The sequence below is a fragment of the Trichosurus vulpecula genome, chromosome 7 (assembly GCF_011100635.1).
Source record: "Trichosurus vulpecula isolate mTriVul1 chromosome 7, mTriVul1.pri, whole genome shotgun sequence".
Classification (NCBI taxonomy): Eukaryota; Metazoa; Chordata; class Mammalia; order Diprotodontia; family Phalangeridae; genus Trichosurus; species Trichosurus vulpecula.
This window is the reverse complement of record NC_050579.1, coordinates 43,254,101-43,275,817: the sequence shown is the minus strand read 5'-3', so window position 1 is coordinate 43,275,817 and position 21,717 is coordinate 43,254,101. Positions and strand designations below refer to the sequence as shown.

The following is a 21,717-nucleotide window of genomic DNA, read 5'->3' as shown; positions in this document are numbered from 1 at the left end:
ATATGCAGCTCTTGAGAGCTAGTTTGATCTGACTTCAATTTACCCCTGGTTACGGGGCATAGGTGGGCAGCTTATCTCATTTATTGTCCTATCTGTGCAACATTAAGACCATGGAGCCACCTCCAAATGTGAGATGTCTGCTAATCCTTCTGTAAGTGAGGGAAGAATGTGTTTATTCTTTCAGAGGCAAAGATGTCCCATAGAAAATGACATTGCCATGTTGTATAACCAGGAACTTGGGCTGCTGCTGATATAAACAAGCACCAGGAGACTGGACCTTCCTTCTAAGGAATCTTATTTTCCCTTTTTTTTTTTCATTCCCAGAGGTGTTTCTGGTGAATGGTCCATGCCCCGTAAAGCAATTTCCTGCCCTGCAAACTACTGCCCAGCAAACCACATCTCCTATCTGTGGCAGTTCAGCTCTGGTTCATAAAACAATTCCCACAAGCCAATCAGAGGCAGATTAAGAGTCCTTGAGTAACAGGAAAATTACCTTCCACTCACAAACATAATGACACTGGGGAAGAGAGGGAGCTCGGCAGTTTCAGAATACAAATATCACATGCTCTGCCTTGCCCCTTGCTCATCTGGGACATGGGGCCCTGCATATCTGAATCTTATGCTCAGTTCCAGTGACCTCTTGGTTGGGAAGTAACCCATCCATCACCTAGACCCAAGGGTCCTGAGACCTAGAGACCAAATGTCATTATGTCTGGGTATGATTTATGGAATGGTTTTGGAAGGACAGTCAGTGGGCCAGAGCATGGGGTGGGGAAACAGACTGGAAAGTGCTTAGTCTTAAATACAACTGGAAACATCCATTCATTCATTTACTCATTAGAGAATACTGAACCTGGAGTCAGGAAGGCCTGAGTTCAAATCCAGCCTCAGACAATGACTAGCTGTGTGACCTTGGGAAAGTCACTTACTATCTGTTTGCCCCAGTTTTTTTTTTCATCTTTAAAATGGTGGTAATAACAGCACCTACCTCCCAGGGTCATTGTGAGGATCGAATGAGATAATATTTGTAAAATGCTTAGCACAATGCCTGGCATACAGTAGGTGTTATATAAATGCTCGCTATTATTATTATTAATTCAATACACATGAACTGAATACCCAGTACGTGCAAGAAACAATGCGGGCACTATTGGAAATATAAATATGTCTGTGACACGGTCCCCGTCCACCGGGAGGTTGTAATCTGGTCATCTTTACGGTGTGGTCTCCAGGAATGTTTGCAATTGGGGTGTGGGGGCCAAATATATGCACGATGAAGGTGGAGAGAGTTGGACTTTCCTTAATGAAGAAGCATTGCCAGGCTCACCCATTTCACAGACCCTGGGGACTTGCTAGAGTTTCAGTCGGTGACCAATCATTTCTGAAGCTCAGTCTACTCTGGATTCTTTCAGGATGATGCCGTCAGCCACCAAGCACTGCTGCAGGATCCCAATTCCTATCCCTCCATTTCTCCTTTCTCCTGCAGCTAAATCTTTCACCTAGCAAGCTTATGGACCTTTCTCACCTGCAAAGAATAGTGTAGCTGGGGATTGGGCCCTTCTACCTTTCACCTTTCCTCTAACCACAAGTATAACTGGGTGGTACATTAGATAGAGAGCCAGACCTGGAGTCAGGAAGACCTGAGTTCAAATTTGGCCTCAGATATTTACTAGCTGTATGACCCTGGGCAAGTCACTTGACCTCTCTTTGCCCGTTTCCTCATCTGTAAAACAGGGATAATAATAAGATGTGAAGATCAAATAAGAAATAATTGTAAAGTACTTAACCCAGTGCCTGGCACGTAGTAAGTACTATATAAATGTTAGCTATTATTTTTATTGCCTAATCACCTCTTGAATGACTTCTTAGAATTGAAAAAATGTCCTCCTCACTTGGCCATTTTCTACCACTAGAAAACATTTGGGACTCTTGCCTTGGTTAAAGTTAACCCTGGGCACAGTAGCATCCATAGAGTGCTGGCCAGAAAACTGAACAATTAGTGATGCTGTTGCTTGCAGATACACATAGATCCTTTTGGGGTACAGCAGAGGGGTGACAATCAGCCATACCTAGTCAGATAGCTAACAAAAGCCAGCAGAATGCACTGGGTTAAGATTAAGTCTGTTCTTCTGACCCAAAAGAAAGCCTTAACCCAAGCCAGCATCTGACCTGAAGTTAGAAAATGCCTTTTAACTCCTGGTAAATTCTTGATTGATTGTTAGGCTGTGGTCCCTAAAACCTATTTTATGGATTTCACTGAAGTCATGAGGAGCCCTCACCTATCCACCCACCCCTAAGCTCCCATAATGCTCCTTGATTTGTAGGCAAATAACAAAATAGGAAAATAACAAGGAAAAAATAACAAAAAGGCTAAATGAAGCCAGTCCTTTTTTATGCCTATGAGCAACAAAGTCACTAGTTATTCAGCATTCTAGTAATGGTTTCCATAAACCAGGAGTGTCTTGAACACAAATACATTTATTTATTCCTTGTATTGTACCTTCTCTGAAATGTTGATCCTAATAAGTAAGAAACCTACCAGTGGCATAACAAATAAAACAATGAGAGTGTTTTTGAGAAAGGAGATTTGGGCATTGTACAAAAATAAAAAGAAAGGGAATGGAAAATCAGCTTATTCACTGTCTGGGTTTGGGTGAGAGGCAATGAAGATCCAAATCCCAGGTCAGGGCATGTCAGAGAACCACTCACAGCCTCTTTTTCTCCAGCCAGCATAGTCCAATAGAAGACTCTCATTTGGAGGTAAGTGTGAAAAAGCTACCATATTGGGAGCAGTGGAGTAGAGTGGAAATAGATCTGGCTCTGGAGTCAGAAGACCTGCGTTCAAAACCTACTTTGACACTTACTTAGCTGTGTGACCTTAGAAGCAAGTTACCCTCCATGGGCCTTAGTTCCTCATCTATAAAATGATGGGGTGAGGTTAAATAGCCTCTGAGGTCTCTGCAAACTCTAACTTAATTAAACTCTATCAACCCGCAAGCCCTGAGTTCCCATTAATAGATATAATAATGACATTTGGAAAGGGACATTTAATTCTGGTGGGGAAGGACAGAAGGGGTTTGGAAGGGGTTAACCATGGCTCCTAGTACAATGGTTTCCTTCCTCTTCTCTGTCCACCTTCAGCCATCTTTCTACTGCCCTCCTTTTTCTTCCTCCCCTCTCCATTCCTCCTTTAGCATCTTCCTCTCCCCCCTACAAAAAAAAATAACAGTGCTTGGTGTCAGGCATTATAAAATTATATACCCTCAAAATACTTCTTAAAGTATTACTTTTAATAATTACAGGGGAAAAAAGCTCTAAATTTGAAAATCCAAAAGTTTGGATGACACTGTTTTACCATCGAAAGGGATATTTACATGAAGTCTTTTTTCATCACATAGCATTCTAAAAACCAAGAGGTACCCAGTCCTCTTACGACAAACCAATGACAACATTTCTGTAAACAAATGTATGTCACACAAATCTCTCTCATGGTAACTTGGGATCCTTTTATCTATTTGAAAATATAAAAATCAAATTGAGTTTGGTTTTCTCTTATTCCTTCTTTCCCTAGCTATCTGTATATAGTTTTGAAAAAAAAAATCCAGTTCTAGAGAAAGGTCCCTCTTTTCTAATGCCAGGGTTCTTCCAGGGTTGTTGTTGTGACTGTGAGATGTGGGAACATTATGGTCTCCAAGAAAGTAAAAATGAGCCTCCCTCCAGCCAGCAATCAAAAGGAATATGGTAGGTATGAGAAGCCACAGCATATAATAAATAATTATAAAGAAAGCAGAGTAAATGATGTCATCCAAGGAATGCACAAGCAGACAAGGGAACTGGCAAAAGGCAGGGTTGGCTGATGGACATCTTGTATTTGACATTGGTATTTTGGATGTCATGTAAGGTCCTCAGCATCCTGGGTGAACCCCTCTGCAGGAGACCTAGGGGAGCGCATGGACAAGAACTACACAGGCTAAGCAGGCTTGTGATCTATTGTTGAAGGTGATACCCCCATAGATGTGATTATAGACTTGTTGTAATAGTCTGAATTTGTGCCTTAAATAATAATTTCTGATCCACAAAGGACATATCTTCCTAAGAGGTTTTCTTCAGTGAACTTTAGATTCCAACCTCTTGCTGGTTAACTCTCTTCCCCAATGTCTTCTTAGCAGACCACGTGGCAAAGCTGCCTTTTGGAATCTGGAATAGCACTCACTGAAAGGTGGCATCATGTATGTATAAAGGAGGCAATGACTTGTATTGTGTCTGGATAGTACAGGCTGGTGGCATACAGAGAGAGAGAGAGAGAGAGCTTTGATTTCTCTCACATATAATACTGTCCTCCCTACTTTTAATTACTCTCCCTTTTAGAAAACTTTATGCAGTAGATAGACCTATATTTTACACACACCCAGAGAACACAAAGGCTCATTTGCATGTGTCAAACAGGTTTCCATCTACAACACAAGAACCTGTGATTAATGGGGCCACTGTCAATTTGGTACCTGCCCAGCAGAGACAGCTCCTTTCCTTTGCTTAGGTTGTATGACGTCCCCCCATAGGTCAAAAATATTATGGATTTGCATGAAAGTCCCTTCTTAGTGTGACATGGTTGAGAATTAAGCAACAATTAGGGAAGTGACATCGATTCTACAACGCAAAACAGGTTTTGATGCGCAAGGAATATGAGAACGAGGGTCAAGAATTTTTTTATTCCCTGGAGCAAATCAGGATGGGTAACATTTTGGAATAATTTCTGATCTGCAGAGGCAACGATGGCCTCAGATGTTTCCTTTAACAGACACTGGACATGGGCTTCCACTGAGTTCTTTTGCTTCTTGTCATCTTTCAAGAAGGAAAACAGTACCACTCCAAGTCCTTCTTGAGTGCTTCAGCTCTTCCATCTTAGAGTTTATATAATCACATGGTCATCATTTCATCTTGTTTTTTTTTTAATTTTTTTCAGTGCAAGTTTAAGGTGCTTGGCCACTTGTCAGTTCTTTACCTTTTTTTCCTTAATCTCTGACCCCCACCCTCAGTCTCTCTTTTACTCATCTTACTAGGATGAAATGAAACCACATTATCTGCTGGACACCACAGCAATAAATAGGATCATGTTTGTTAGTTGGTTGGAACCCTCTTTAGAAAGCATTGAAATTAGAGGCAGGTTGGTACAGGGGAAAGAGCCCTTGATTCAGAGTCCAAGGATATGAGTTTGATTTCAGCCTAGTGATCCCAGGCAAATCACTTTCCCACTCTGGACCTCTGTTTCCTTATCTGTAAAATAAAAAGTCTGGACTACATGACTTTCCACCCACTCCCCATTCTCCAAGGTCCCTACCAGCTCTAAATCTCTGTGTTAAATGTTACAAAAATACCAGTCAAGAAACACAAAGGAAAAACTATTTGGATGAGACAACATACACCTTGGGTACACAGTTGACACAGGCTTGCACACAGAGGGACTCAAGAACCACAGAATGGCTCAAACTGCTTCTCTACATCCTTGTCTCTGAAACAAAGAGAGTTGACTCCCCATTATCTATGCTAATGGAAGGGAAAATCCTGAAAGCTTCTCTATTTGGCTTTGGAATGCATTATATGATTTTTTTTTAAAGTCGATTTACTTTCCTGATTCTAGTTGGCACCCCCTGATATTCAAATGAGTCAGCGGCATTCTCTTGGATTCCAGACAATGGAAGGGGGGGGTGGCCAGTAAAGGCTGTGTCTGGGAGGGGTTAGAAGGCCAGGGAAAAATCAGCCTAGGCTTTAAAATTGTCCCAGGCTATCCACCTAGTAGATCGTCCACACAGAGATAAGTGAGGGCTGACTGCAGTTTGCATGAGCAAAAAGGGAAGAACTCTGATCTCATGAGACTTGGTTCCAACCCTTCTCCTACTCCCTATGACTTAAAGTGAAAAAATCTCTTTTGTAGGGCCTTGTCATTTTTCTGCTCTCCATTTTCTCATCAATTTCCTTCTCTCCATTTCCCTGTCAGTTTCCTTCTCTCCATTTCCCTGTCAGTTTCCTCCTCTCCATTTCCCTGTCAGTTTCCTTCTTTCCATTTCCTCATCAGTTTCCTTCTCTCCATTTCCTTGTCAGTTTCCTTCTCTCCATTTCCTTGTCAGTTTCCTCCTCTCCATTTCCCTGTCAGTTTCCTCCAGTTTTTCACCAGTTTTCTCCTCTCCATTTCCTGGTTTAAGTTGGGGCTAAGCCAATGAGTCACAGGACCTAGGTTCAAATATCAGATGCTCTACTACCTGTGATCTCAGGCAAACTCAGCTTCTCTGGGCCTTGGTTACCTTATCTGTAAAATGAGGGTGGTTGGGCTAGATGACCTTGTAGGCCCCTTCCACCTTCATGATTGTCTGATCAAATAATCTTATAAAATGATAGAATTCCTTCCCTACTTCTTCCCACAAGATGCATGGCTGACCTTGTTCAGAAGCCAGGAGTCCCAGGAAAGGGAAATGAAAGAAGGCAGAGAATGATAGAAAAGAGCACTGCAGCCCCAGTAAAAGGAGAGTATTCTCCTGAAGCTTAGGTGACCTGGGACAGGCTATATCCACATGACATTCCCATCAAGAGCTGACAAGTCCTTCAGGCTTCCTTCCCATGGAGGACATACAATTCTAAACAGCTAAAAAATCAACAAAAAGTTAATAGTTGCTATTCTAAAAATGAAGTAAGTCTGACCTCAAGGTTACTGCCCCTCCCCAAGGGCTGGGAAGCTGGATATGTCTTTGGATTTTAGATTTAGAGGCAGAAAGGGCAGTAAGGGTCATCATCCATTTTAAGGAGGAAGAAACTGAGGCTCAGAGGTTGAGGGCCTTGACCAAGGTTATACAACTAGTAAGTGTCAGAGGTCAGATCAGAAGGTCAAAAATTTAGAGCCAAAAGGACCCTTAGAAACCACCAACTAATCTAACTCTCCCATCTGGCAGATAAGAAAATTGAGGTTAGAAGTTTAAATGACTCGCCCAAGATTACACAGCTTGTAAGTATCAGAAGTCTATTTGAACCCAAGTCCTCTGACTCCAGTGCCAGTGGTCTTTCTACTGTACAATGGCTCTTTTCAGAGCCCCCCACTTTTATTAAGTACTTATGTGCCAGGCCACTGTGAGCCACAATGCATCACCATGAATCACATATGAAAGACTGTGGGTCACAATGGACAGCCAGGAAAACCTGGATTCAAGTCCTGGTTTTAAAATACTCTGGCTATGTGATACCAGATGAGTGCCTTAACCTCTGTCTCTCCCTACAGCATTCCCAGTAGACTTTTTGTTCCCTAGGGGTCGGGGCTGTGTGTAGGCTTGGAGGCATCGATAAATATTTCACTTTGCCTATATTGCCCATAAGAAAAGCTCTGTGCTCTCACCATGCAAAAGTGATCAATGCAAGCTATCATGTGAACTGTACATTACAGATTAAAAAAAAAAAGATAGCTCAGGAAACAAGGTCTGTTTCACCATGTTCTTCCTCAGTCCTTAGTCCTGGATTATCTGTGGAGCTGAGTCTCCTGATGGTGGAATATCAAGACCTTACTCTTCTCTTTTCTCTGGTTGTCTCTTGGTCTGTTTGCTATGTGTTAGCATTCCCACCAGGGAGAGCTCAGAGGAAGGACAAGAAACACAAATAAACTCATTTTCCTCCTTATTAGTAACCCTGGGAAAAGCTTGATGGGCCAGTCAGACGAGATGTTGGAACAAACGGTTTGGATAAAGTTTTTCAGTCATCTATGGAATCATAGATCTAGACCCAGGAAGGACCTCAGAGGCCAACCAGTCAAAACTCCTCATCTTAGAAATGAGAAAATCTAGTCCCGGGGAAATTTAGCAACTTGTGAAAAGTTGTCCAATTAGCGTAGGAGGCAAGATTTGAACTCAGGTCTCTAGAACCACTGTTCTTTCCACAATCCCAAAGTGGCTTACTGGGTTTGCTTTGGTTTTCCTGTGTTCCTGTGAACCAAAGTCAAAAAAGTTGGTTCTATTTGCTTTGGAAGTGACCTAGCTTATTTCCTGCCCTCCACTCATGCGACTGCCTTGGGACACGGCAGAGAAAGAAGAGGAGTCAGCTTAGGCACCCCTGCTAGGGACTCTTGGTAATGCCTCATTGCCCTGGCCAGACCCCCCTCAGAGCTCCTGCCTGAGCTCTACTGTGGGAACAAAATCTTCATTAGCAGAAAGGCCAGTGGCTAAGACAATGTAAACATGGCTTGGAGGGCCCTGTGCCTAGAGACAGAACAACACAGAGAACCTGACCTCCCCCCACACCCACCCCCTACAGCTCCCTGGCACACCAATTAGCTCAAATCCATGATTTTAAGATTCCCAGTGGAGATCAGGGCAGGGGAACAGGAAGAGGAAACTAGGTACCAAGTGGCACCAAGACCAGGGAGTGTCAAGGCCAGAACTGGAGGCTCTTTGGGCAAGGAATCATTAAGATAAAATGTTTTAATGGGAGGCTTTGAAAGGTCAGCTTTTGCTTTTGAGATCCAACATCCATTTCTTCCACCCTTCTGTTTCTTGGGGTTCATGACCCAAATCCCCAGTATCTTCAAGGAGGTGCGTTTTGTACTTTGACCCTAGGCCCAGCCCTTCCTGGGAACTCGGTATGTGACTTCCAGTCAGGTGACTTGTCACCTGCAGTCACACAGAAAATCACTCAGTCACCAGTAAGTGTCTTAGCTCTGGGGGATCAAAGGGAAGAAAAAGGGAGGGTCCTCTGGAATGTCATGACAACCCTAAGCCTGGGTTTGGACTATTTTCTGATGGGAGTGATTTAAAAAAAAAAAAAAACAAATCCCTTGGTTCTGACCTTAAGGAAATTAAAATATCATCCAGTATTAAGTATAGAGGAAGGAGTGTGGGGAGGGGGAATCCTAAGGGAATTGCACTTGATTACAGTAGTTTATAGTTTACAACCATTGGACGAATTTACTTCTTTAAAAGAAATCTCGGAATCATTTGGGGGCAGGCTGGGGAGAGAGTCTGCCGATATTTACACTGTGTTTGGCTCAGTTCAACAGCACATGTTTCCTCCTCTTGAAACCTCAGTAACAGATTCAAGTTTTTGTTTTTGTTTTTCCATCAGTTTGTTCGATGAAGGACCATAACTTAAAAGAAGCAGGGAATTCCTCTTCCTCTTCTGCAGCTCTGAGCAAGCAGCTTGTCCAGCCTTGTTCCCTTTCTCATTGCTCAGAACAAATGGGAATACTCAGCATCTTTGTGATGCGTGGACACAATACTGCAGGAAACGAAAGCAAAATCCCAGCTGCTGGCAGGGGACAGTCTCTGGTCAGAGCCCCCACCCCCCCATGCTCTCCCCAAACCCCCCACACCAAGGGAGGGGTGGACTAGGCCACAGGACAAGCCCAGGAAAGAGAGAGAGAGAATCGGTCCAAGAGGCACGGAAGAGATGTCAGGTCCTCTCAATGTCACCCATCAGCTCACTGTGCTTCGTAACAACTGCTCCGATGCCGTGGTTAGCCGAGGGATGGTGTGGAAATAGGGTCCTTGGTTGATGTGCACAGAGAATGTGACGTGTGGGCATCACCAGGCTTGCAGAGGACACTGGAGAGAGAAGAAGAAATTAGGTCAACAAGGGGTATGATCTCATTAGAGTAAGACTTTCCAATGCACTCTTGGAAAACTAACCTAGAATCTAGAATCTAGATTCTAAATCTAGAAATCTAAATCTAGACTCATAGATTCAGAACTGGAAGGGACCCCAGGGGCCAGCTGGTCCAATGCTGTCATTATACAAATGAGGAAACAGAGGCTCAGGGGAGATGTTAAGTAACATTCAGGCTCACGCAGGGAATAAGCATCAGAGAAGGAATTTGAACCCAGATCCTCCAACCACAAATATTTATTAAGTGCCTACCGTAGGCCAGGTTTCTTTAGAACAGCTATATAATCAGTGAGCAGATGTCATGAAAAACTGCGAGAAAATAAATTGTAGAATATGAATGTAAGAGGTAGCCAGTCACAGTGGAGGGAGAGAGAGAGCCATCCTCAAAAACAGGAAGCTCTGGGATCAAATCCTGCCACTGACAGATATGATCTGGGTGACCCTGGGCAAGTCATTTGACCTCTTAGTGTTTTAGGCAATTCTCTAAGGCCCTGAGTTACAGAGAAGGTGCTGACTTACACTGATAGGGTTTCCTCATCTGGGAACCCACCACCATACCAAGGAAATCACCAACCCAGTTCCTCTGCCTATGTGTTAGGCACTAGAGAGAAAAAGACAAAACGGGTCGGGGCGGTGCAGAGGGAAGGGGAGGGGGAGGGGGAGAGGGAGAAGGAGAGACAGATGGAGGGAGAGGGGGAGGGGGAGCCAGAGAGAGAGGAAGAGAGAAGGAGAGAGGGAGGGAGAGAGAAGGTGGGGAAAGAGAGGGGTGGGGAGGGAGAGATTGGGAGTTCCTGTCCTCAGGGAGCTTACTTTCTACTAGAATCAATCAGCCATCAAGTATTTATTGATGGTCTACCATGCATGCAAACCAGGCTTCTGGGAAGCCAGGGGACAAGATGGAAAGTCAGGAGCTGGCTAGCTCTTCTGGACCTTTTCAGGTAGGGACTTTGATTGATAGAAACTTTAAAATACTCATTCCCTAACTGTACTTTTTACCCTGGGCTTTGGGGGACTTCTTTTCCATGTACAGTATGTGCTCAGTGCTCAAGGGACTCAAGGTTGGGGCTGAGTGTGGGGCAGGCCTCATCTCCTAGAGGCTGGCCCATACTAGGGCACATAGGGCTAGCAGTCTTGGCACAGCTCTTCTTGCCCCCTTTCTATTTGGGTTTTGGCCCAGCTCTTTCTGGAAACCTCAGCACAGGCGCAGGGAAGCCCCTTAAACCAGATTCTCTCTTGAAGAGAAATTTTTGGAGTCAATGGGAAAAGGCCAAGAAAGGATGGAGGATGTAGTTTCTGCAACTCTTGTCACCCTATTAGAAATAAGAGGGTGAAGAAGCTGATGGGGGAGGTCAGAATCATGGATGATAACCACCATCTCTGACATCACCCTCTGAAGCAGCAGCCTCTACTGCCCAGGGCAGGCCCATGTTAGAAGATTTTGACTCAGGGAACCCCTCTCCTCCCCTTCCATTCTTCCTGTTATTTCATCACTCACTTAGCTGACCTCAGAGTCAGGGCGACCCAGGTTCAAGTCCTACCATTGACACATCCTGGCTGTGTGACACTAGGTGGATCGCTTGAACAGAATTCTCAGTGTAAGTTACAGAGCAAGCGCTAGCTGCATTGGTGGATTTCCCTACACTTATAAATTCCTAGGTATGAATTAAAAAAAAAAAAATCTGATTGCTAGTCTGTGTCCATCTTTGCTTCCTGACTTGTGGTCCTCCTAAAGGTTCTGTTCGGCCGGAGGCCTGACAGCCTCTTCTCCCAAGAATTCATGGAGGCCCCTGACAGGGATTAATAATCTTCACAGGGCAAATTCCATCTCCTCTCAGTTCCAAACACTCTGTTGAGGAGGAAGAGAGTCTCTGGCCTCATTTTTCTCTTAAAAAAAAAATCTTATTTTTATGGATTTTTTTTTCATTTTTTGGGGGGAGGGAATGAGCATTTATTAAGCACCTACTATGTTCCAGACACCATGCTAAACATTTTACAAATATGACCACATTTGATCCTCACAACAACTCTGCACAGTAAGTAGTGTCATTATCCTCATATTACAGTTGGGGAAATGGAGGCAGAAAGAGGTCAAGTAATCTACCAGGATCACACAGTGAGTAAGCGTCTGAGGCTGGATTTTGACTCAGGGATTTTTGACTCCAGGCCCAATGCTACCTAACTGCTAATCATTTTAATTCTCAAATATATCTTTCCTACTCTTGAGAGTCACACCTTATATCTAGAATAAGAAAAAAGAAAAATATAAGCCTTTTAGCAAACTCAACCAACACACCAGTCCTGTCTGAGAGTAACATGTACAATAGCCCATACCCACAGTCACCCACCTCTGCTAAGGGAGGGATTACCTCCCTCCTCATGGAAAGTGAGTTAGGATGCATAACTGTGGGAAAAGTTTGACTTCTAGGCCTTTCAGATTCCTTAGGCCTGAGTCCTGGCCCTCTGGAACACCCCTGGTGTCTTCTTTCTCCCTTTCTGTCCTGCCTCCTACATGCTCCACACTCCATTCCCCCCTGAGAGTTTATCGGGATTTTTTTCTCTCTCCAATTTTCAGATTTTAGGTGTAGGGGAGGAAAATGGCTTGCGACCTTGCAGATTTCAATAGGAGAGCAAACACCAGGGATAGATAAGGAGACGCCAGCAAGATTCTATGACCTGTCATTAGGGATGGGCCTCCCAGCTATCAAATGTTTGCTGACATAATAAAATGGCAGCAGGGCCCTAAATGTTGTCAAAGGAACCGAAGTTATTTGCCTCCCCTCCAAGTCTAAACAAAAACATCTGATAAGAGACACACTGTATTCCCAGGAAAATTGGAGGTCCAGCCCCAAGAATGCCTTGGTGGGTTTCAGAAGGAAAATTTCAGGACTGGATAGATGGGAAATCCATTCCTGCCTTCATGAGGACCAACATAGGGAAGGAGTAGTCAAGGAAATTCTAATCCTAGGGATCTGCCATACGTCCTGTGAAGGAGAAGGGGGAGGAATTTAAGAACCATTGGCTAAATGGGCCTCCTTCCTCCTTTTCAGAGAGACATAGGGAAATCAGCTAGAAGCTAGACAGGTTGAGAGTACAACAGAAATGGCCCTGGCTCTTGAGTCAGAGAAGATGGATTCAAATTCCTTCTCTTATATTTACTTGTGTGACCTTGGACAAATCACTTAACCTCTCTGGGACTCGGTTTCTTCATCTGTTAAGTGAAAAGATTCAACTTGACGACCGCTGAGAAGGTCCCTCCTCAATCGAGGATCCTATAATTTTTGGTTGTGTGTGTGTGTGTGTGTGTGTGTGTGTGTGTGTGTGTGTGTGTGTGTGTGTTACAGAAAGAGTCTGTAAAATGCCAGGGATTTATGATGTAGACTTTCAAGGTCTATTTTCACCATCCCTGATGAGTGACTTGTTCCTGTAGACACTCTCTTGACATCCCCATAAACTGGGGGCAGCAGCAACAGCTGGGTAAGAATCTAAAGCCAGACCAAGGAGCCAGCTTGTGGCCTGCCTATACTTGTTGACTCAGGTCACCACTGGCTAAATGAGTCTGCTTCCAGTCTGCCAGGAGGCTGTTTCCCAGGAACCTGAGTAGGAAATTGTTCTGATGGTCACTCATGGACAATTGTGTGTGTGTGTGTGTGTGTGTGTGTGTGTGTGTTTGAAACCCAAGCTGCCTTCTGAAGGCTAAGAATAATGAAGAATATTCTAAGAAGAAGCTTCCCCTCTACCATGTATGTGACCTCGGCTAAGTCACTTTATCCCCTGGCCCCCAGTTTCCTCAACCATAAAATGAGTGGTTTGGGATAAATGACCTCTAAGTTCCCTTCCAGATCTACATCTAGGATTCTATTATCTGAACAACACAATTCACATTCAAGGCTCCTAAAAACTGGCCCGATAGGGTCCTGGGAGTCTGTCTGTTTTCTCCATGCAAGGTCTGAGTTTAGAAAGAGCTCCCGGATCATATATTTAGAGTTGGAAGTGACCTCAGAGGACTATCTAGATAATGGACCATCTAGTCCAACACCCTCATTTTACACATGAGGAAACTGAGACCCAGAGAGATTAAGATTTGTCCAAGGTTACGTAGTTTCAGAGGTTAAATCATAGAGTCATAGATGTAGGAACCTCAGACACTATGCAGTCCAAACCCTTCCCCCACCATTTTCAAATGAGGAAATTGAGGCCAAAAAAACTTAAGTAATGTGCCCAGAATCACATAGAGAGTAAATATTCAAGGCAGGATTTGAACCCCGTTGTTCCAGACTCTAAACCACTCCATCATGATGCCTTCTAGTCTAGTAGAGAAATCTCTCTCTAAAAGAGAGAGGGTGTCATAGTGGCTAGACCACTGGACTTGCATGCAGGAGACCTGGGTTTCATTCCCACACTGAGTGGCTGTGTGATCCCAGGCAAGTCACTTGAGCCTCAATTTTCTCATCTGTAAAATCACAATCAGTTGATGATGATTGAGGATGGATTGAGATGACTGAGAATGGGGGATAATTGAGAAGGAAAATGATTTTCAAAATCTTTATGTACTATTTAAATATTAATTATTACTCAAAAGTATAATCACTAGAATTGTCAGTGAAAAAGCAGAATTGATACCCTGGCTTTTTTTAGGAAATTTAAAAGCATTGTGTTTGGAGTCAGAGAACATAAGTTTGACTTTTAAGACGCTTGACAACCTGGCCTTTATCCAGCCATATATCTATCTATCTATCCATCTATCTACCTACCTATATGCCTTCTTTCTATCTCTTCTCCCTCTCTTCACTTTCCTTCTTTCCTCCCTTCCTCCTTCCTATCCTTCTTCCCTTCTCTTCCTATCTTCCTTCCTTCCCTCCTCTTCCTCTCTTCCTTCCTTCTCTCCTCTCCCTCTTCTTCTTTCTCCCTTCTTCTTTCCTTTCTTTTCTTCCTTCTCTTCCTCCCTTCTTTCCTTCCTTCCCCCTTCCTCTCTTCCTTCCTTCTCTCCTTCTCTCCCTCCTCTTCTTTCTCTCTTCTTCCTTCCTTTCTTTTCTTCCTTCTCTTTCTTTCTTCTTTCCTTCCCTCCCTCCCTCTCTTCCTTCTATCTTCTGGGTCTTCCTCTCTTGCTCATGCTAGCTACACTGCAGCCACTCACATGGCTGACTCCAGGGCAGACCAGCATAGGAGTTTTGACCTGCTCCATTTCTTGAGCCAGTTTGTCCCTCCTTAGGCAGCCCCTGCTCCCAGGGCCTCCCCAGATTGTTGCCAGACAGTGTAGTTACCCAGTTGGCTTCAGCCATACATGCAATCTACCAGCCTCGGCCTCCCCAATACCAGGGATTATAGGTGTGGCCTACCACGCCCAGGTCCCAAGGGGGGCCGAGAGATTTAGCTATTCCATGACAGTTTCTTTATTCTATCTCTTCCCAGTGGCTTGGGAAGACTTCTTTAGAGCAGGGACTACTGAGGAGAGACTACATCATAACTTCTCCCAACATCTTGAAAAAAAAAAAAGGATGGTGAGCTGAGTGGTGGCCATCAATAACTATTATGATTTGGCCTATTTAGAAATTCAGATGAAAACATTCATTCCAGAAAAAAAAAAACCAATCAACTCCCGAGGGCAGTGAAAGCCCAGTGGTGCCAGGGGCTTCTTGGTTTACACAGATTGGACAAAACCAGTGTCCTGGGGTTTCTTTAAGAACATCTTATCTGTATAATTCTAATAGCTAGCATTTCCATAATACTTTAAGATTTACCAAGTGCTTTATAAATATTAGTTCACTGTTTGATTCTTTTAGTATTAGCTATTAAACATTATGCCCATGCCCAGTAGAATGTAAACTTCTTGCTCATTTTTGGTTTCATCTCCCCAGCGTGTCTTGCATGACTGGACCTGTGATTTCATTCAATGCCATAGGGAATGCCAGTTGAAGGTATTACTTTTACCTGTGCCAGTTACCACTTGTTCTGCAACTTATAGTCTAAGAGAGTTGCTTGGGACACTAAGAAGTGAGTTACCCAGGGTCACACAGCCATATGTGTCAGAGATAGGACTTCAACCCAGATCTTAACTCCCAAGTGGGCACTCTATCCTCTCTATCATTCTCTGTGCACATATCAGGAACCTAATAATTGTTTGGAGGAGAAGGGAGGAGGAGAGGAGAGGAGAAGAGAGGAGAGGAGAGGAGGGAAGAGGAAAAAGGAAAGGAAAGGGAAGGGAAGGGAAGGGAAGGGAAGGGAAGGGAAGGGAAGGGAAGGGAAGGGAAGGGAAGGGAAGGGAAGGGAAGGGAAGGGAAGGGAAGGGAAGGGAAGGGAAGGGAAGGGAAGGGAAGGGAAGGGAAGGGAAAGGGAATGGGAAAGGAAAAGGGAAAGGGAAAGGGAAGGGAAGGGAAGGGAAGGGAAGGGAAGGGAAGGGAAGGGAAGGGAAGGGAAGGGAAGGGAAGGGAAGGGAAGGGAAGGGCAGGGAAGGGAAGGGAAGGGAAGGGAAGGGAAGGGAAGGAAGGGAAGGGAAGGGAAGGGAAGGGAAGGGAAAGGGAAGGGAAGGGAAGGGAAGGGAAGGGAAGGGAAGGGAAGGGAAGGGAAGGGAAGGGAAGGGAAGGGAAGGGAAGGGAAGGGAAGGGAAGGGAAGGGAAGGGAAGGGAAGGGAAGGGAAGGGAAGGGAAGGGAAGGGAAGGGAAGGGAAAGGAAAGGAAAGGAAAAAGGAAAGGAAAGGAAAAAGGAAAGGAAAGGAAAGGAAAGGAAAGAAAAAAGGAAAGGAAAGAAAAGCAGAGAAAAGAAAAGATTATTTCTCTTGAGGATCTTTCTCAGAACTCAAGATTCTGCTCTCCACTCCTCCATCACCCATTGGTCTGTCCACATCTTTGCCCCACCCATAAAAGAAGATGGCAGCAGGATTGGTATCTAGAACAGAACAGAGGGCGATGCTAAGGAGAAGACTGTCCCTTTTCTGTTTTCCAAAAAGATAACGTATATAAAGTGCTTTGTATTCCTTTCAATATCATGCAAGTTTCAACTATGATCATTATTATTGCTACTACTATAATTGTTATCTCCTCATCTTTTTGGTCGGAGGACGAGTTACTATCCAGCTGGTCTTCTTTTTAAAGTTAATGTTCTGTAGACTGTTATGCAGGTGGAGAAAAAAAGACTGCTTTTGTAATTGAATAAGAATACTGGGATGTTAACTCATCTTCTGTAGGCTCACTGAAAGCAGCTCTGGAACAGTAGGAGTGACACCTCATCCAGCTCCCACGTGGTTTTAATTTCTTCCAACCTTGTTTAATAAACCCTTGATAATAAACATTAGGCCAGGTGTAAAACAGGGAGGTGTATTCTGCCAAAAGTCTTCTCAGTTGTGATGGAGGAAATCCAGTAACCACTTGCTTGGTCCAGGCCAAGAAAGGATGGTGAGGTCCATGTTCCAGGTTGTGGTTGCTGTTGTGTTGGTTGTATCAAGCTCTCCCAAGATACTGCAGAGTTTCTTGGAAGAGACCTGCAATGGCTCAAAGGAGTTTGACCTGACCATCCACATAAGGAAAACCAAATAGATGAAGAATGTCCAGATTTCAACGCACACTTCTGAATGGACACCCAGTAGAGCTTGTCCAACAGTATTTATATCTGGGACAGTCAGTATAGATGAACAATGAGTTCAGCCCAGAGTTGTGAAGGAGGAGGAGAGTGGGCTAAATAGCTTTCAGGAAATTACAAACCACTTTTACCAACCCCAAGCTTCCCATATGCACCAAGATTCATCTTTTTAATACAAACATTTTATTGTCATTGCTATTTGATAGCAAGATTTGGAATACCAATACCTCTTAAGAACTAAAACTGAGCAGTACAGAGGGCAATGGAAAGACACAAGGTGGGTGTGAGCAGACTGCAACACACAACCCTTGGGAAATTCCAAAGAAGGACAAGAGTAAAGCACATCATCAATGACTTGTAGGATAAGAAGAGAAGATGGCTTAGTCATGTGGTGAGAAAGAAAGATAATGGATGGATGGCCAGAAATCTCCATTGCTACCCTCATGAAATCGACAGAAATAAAGAACCCTCATGATGTGGACAGAAAATGAGGGATTCCTTCCGCATGTTGGATGTGCCCTATGTAGTCAATTTTTCAGAGGACATGGACAAGAGGAGGCAGCTTGAATGGGCTTCAATATGCATCATTGGAGGGAAGTCCTAAATCTGTGAGATCACCAGTGCATTGGAGCATTTCAGTAGAGGTAGATAAAAGGGTGGCTTTTGTAAAGGAATAAGTGAATTGGGATGTTGGCTCCTCTTCTCTAGACTCTGAAAGGATCTTTTGGGTGACTCCAATAGACAGGATGATATGGACACAGTGGACTTCATTCTGTTCCTAAATGGTTTTACTTTCTTCTGTATTTTGACAGCTCCTTATCTCATGTCTTGGAGACTAAAAGTATCTAGTATGACAATATTTAAAATGTTCTTAAATTTCTATAGTCCAGAGTGGTTGTAGACAACAGTTCTGTCGATGATGGCACTTTGACTCCAGTAAGGTTTATTTGCTGGATTCTCAAGAATATTCAGGGGGTTGGATATGTAGTTTAGGAATATGTCACTGTTACTTTATAAAGGAAAGAGTTTCCAAAAGTTATCACTTTTTTTGAAATTTCAAGTGTCAGTGACCTGGTCCTAATTCACTTTACGGTGATACAGTCCCTCCTTCATGGTTGTTGTTGTCAGCGGTGTTGTGGTTATTATTGTTTTTATGCAACAAGATGCTGTAGAGGATAAATGAGTTTGCTTCGGAGCCAGAAAAAATTGAGATCGAGCCTCACCTCTGACAAAACTGGCTGTGTGACCTTGGGTAAGTCACTTCCTCTCCCTAGGCCTGTTTCCTCATCTGAAAGTGAGAAAGTTGGACCAGATGGTTCCTAAGTTCCCCTCCGGCTCTAGCCCTAGGATCTTCTGATCACAGTACGATGGAGACAATACTGACTGGGGCAAGGGGGAATCAAGAAAGGCCTCATCTAGAAGGTGACACCTGGGCTATAAGCTAGAGATTCTCTAAGGAGAAGAGGAAGGAGTTTTATTCTAGATGAGGAAGTCACACACAGCAAACAGCCAGTGGGTGAGTTAGACTGCAGTGGAAAGTGGCTGAAAGGGTGTGTATAATACGCAGTAGGCCTGGAAAGGAAGGTGGGTGGAAACCAGATTGTGGAGGAGTTCAAATGCTAACCTGAGGATATTGTGTTTTACCTCAGAGGCAAAAGGGAGCCCCTGAAGATCCTTGAGGGGAGTTTCCCAAAGGCAGCAGACTCTATGGATTTCATGTCCATTACTGATCTTGACCCTAAAACCTACAATGGTAATGATGATGACATTAATAATTACATTGGTAGCTTTTAAAATGGGCAATGAGGGCAGTTAGGTGGCACAGTGGATAGAGGGCTGGCCCTTTAAGGAGGACCTGAATTCAAATCTTGCCTCCGACACTTGGATACGTGAGCCTGGGCAAGTCACTTAACCCTGATTGACTCCAAATAAAGATAGACAGATAGACAGACAGACAGATACATGGATAGATGGATAGATGATAGATAGATAGATGATAGATGGATGGATGGATGGATGGATGGATGGATGAATAAACAAAAATAAATGGGCAATGGAAGGCAATCCTGAAGGGAAAGCATCTGGGGGTCTTTAGGGGCAAGAGGTAGTCTACAAAATCCAAATAGGGGAAATTCGAGCATTTCTGTTGGACCAGCTCAGCCTTTCAAGGTCGGCTGGTCACCTTGTCCAGCCAAGTGGAGAAGCCATTGTGAGGATTGATGACCATCTCTCCCGGGGAGCATCTCAGAGTATTTTGATTAAGAGAACATTTCCTGGATTTGAAGGACATGTTTCAACAAGCAAGCATCAAAGTCAACTTGGGGAAGACAGAATAATTAATCGCAGGCCAGGCCAGGGCTGACCAACTGGCAGATAGACCGATAAGGCCTTTCAAAGGAAGTGGTATACCCGAGGAGTGTGGCCATGCCTGGCTGCCCCTTTGATTGAGATTTGTGAGCAGAGACAAATGTTTTCCCTACACACTGCAAAGGGTGGGAGATCTCCCAGGAGTCAGAGGGCAGGGAATTGAAACGGATGCTTTCACCTTCTATTAGGTGAGAGAAGACTGGCAACTCAGGTCACACACACACACACACACACACACACACACACACACCCTCTCTCTTCACCCTCCATCCACTCCTGAGTAATCCAAGCCCTGCCCCATACACACACACACTCCTCCCCTCTTCCTCAGGCACATGGGATTTACAATGTACTATCTATGCCCATTCAAGAGGTGCGGCTTCTCCTTCATCTGCTCTGAGCCATCCCAGCATTCAGCTAGGTAGGGGATGGGGAGGAGGAGGGGAGGCATGGGATATGTGCATAGGTAGCAGTTGTGGGGCAGAATGATAGCTCTGTCCACAATAGCAAGACCTTACTTTAAAAACTGGACATCTGTCAGAGAATCTTAGAGACTTAGAATTGGGGGGAGGGGAGACTTTGGAGATCACCTGCCCAAGCCTGCCATTGGACAGATGGGAAAGATGTGACCCAGAGAGGTTGGATAAGGCAGCTCACTGGTGTAGCGAAAAGAGCCCTGCGGGGAGACATGGGTTCAAATGCTGCCACTGCCACTTCCTAGCTGTGTGACCATAGACAAGAAATTTCAACTCTCGATCTGTTTCCATATCTGCAAAATGGAAATATCTTAGAAGGTAAGCTCTTTGAAGACAGGTACTGTTTTGCTTTTATCTTTGTATCATTCCTGATGCTTCTTTGGCACATAACACAAACTTAAGAAGTGTTTGGTTAATGGTTGCTTGACTGAGCATTTATTAAATGCCTACTGTATACTAAGCACTATACTAAGCATAGGAGATACCAAGATAGAAAAGGAACAGTCACAGTCTTTATTCTATTGTAAGGACCTGTCTCATGAATTTGTTGTGGGGACAAAATAAAATATGTACAAACCTTAAGGCACTGTATAAATGGCAGGTTTTTAAAAAGTGATTTATCTAGGCTGGAAAGCAGGGAATTGCTTAAGCTCCCCCCAGGTCCCTCCAAACACCTGTAAAAATGGCTCTGAACACATTCTAGAGCTGTAGAACCCACAAAATAGCAGAGGGAAGCAGGGCTCTAGCCCAGGACAGCCTGGATGGTCACTGGGAAGGGTCTATCCCACGGAGGTGGGAGGGGAGTGGAGCAGAGCCCAGCATGGGCCACACCAGGACCAACCCGACTGGGAGCCAGGTGAAACAGGCCACAGGGCCCTGAATCATTGAGCTGTGGCAGTTACCAGACTTCTCGATTCACAAACACCAAAGACAACAGAGAAGGTTAGTGGGAAAAGCTGCGGGGACAGAGTGAAAGGAGTTCCAGGTTGGCCATTGCCCCAGGGGCAGCAGAGGTGATGCAGCTCTGAGGCTGCTTCCAGAGCTACAGCTACAGTGGCCTCTGGCCCCAGGCCCACCTGGTGGGAGGAATTAAGTGGCGGATTTGCCCTGCCTGGATCTAGGCCACAATTCTGGTTGGTGGGTCTTGGGGGAGAAGGAACACTGGTGTGTCAGAGCTTGCTGTGTAGAAGAAGCTCTGAAAACAGCAGCACAGCTCCTCAAGCTTGGGACAAAGTATCTCTACTCTACAAGCAATCATACCCCAACAAAAAACTCAAGGGTCAAGTAGTTGGCTGGGAACATGAACAGGCAGCAAAAATGGACTCAGATTCAGACTCAGACTTTGGAATCTTTTTTTAGTTACAAAGAAGACCAAAACATACAGCCAGAAGAAGTCAACAAAGTCAAAGAGCCTACATCAAAAGCCTCCAAGAAAAACATGAACTGGTCCCAGGCCATGGAAGAGCTCAAAAAGGATTTGGAAAAGCAAGTAAGAGAAGGAGAGGAAAAATTGGGAAGAGAAATGAGAGTGATGTGAGAAAACCATGAAAAACAAGTCAATGACTTGCTAAAGGAGACCCAAAAAATACTGAAGAAAATAACACCTTAAAAAATAGACTAACTCAAATGGCAAAAGAGCTCCAAAAAGCCAATGAGAAGAACAATGCCT

At 44.2% G+C, this 21,717-nt stretch overlaps 1 protein-coding gene across 3 annotated transcripts in view; it reads right to left on the bottom strand.

Annotated features, from left to right (window-relative positions):
* Window positions 1–8,818: 8,818 nt before the first annotated feature.
* Window positions 8,819–21,717, bottom strand: part of HNF1B (HNF1 homeobox B) — an 84,497-nt gene continuing 71,598 nt past the window's right edge. For all 3 annotated transcript variants that reach the window (XM_036765714.1, XM_036765715.1, XM_036765716.1), the window contains exon 9: window positions 8,819–9,572. In XM_036765714.1, coding sequence (XP_036621609.1) covers window positions 9,552–9,572 — 21 coding nt within the window. In that variant the 3' untranslated portion in view covers window positions 8,819–9,551. The remainder of the gene's footprint in view (window positions 9,573–21,717) is intronic.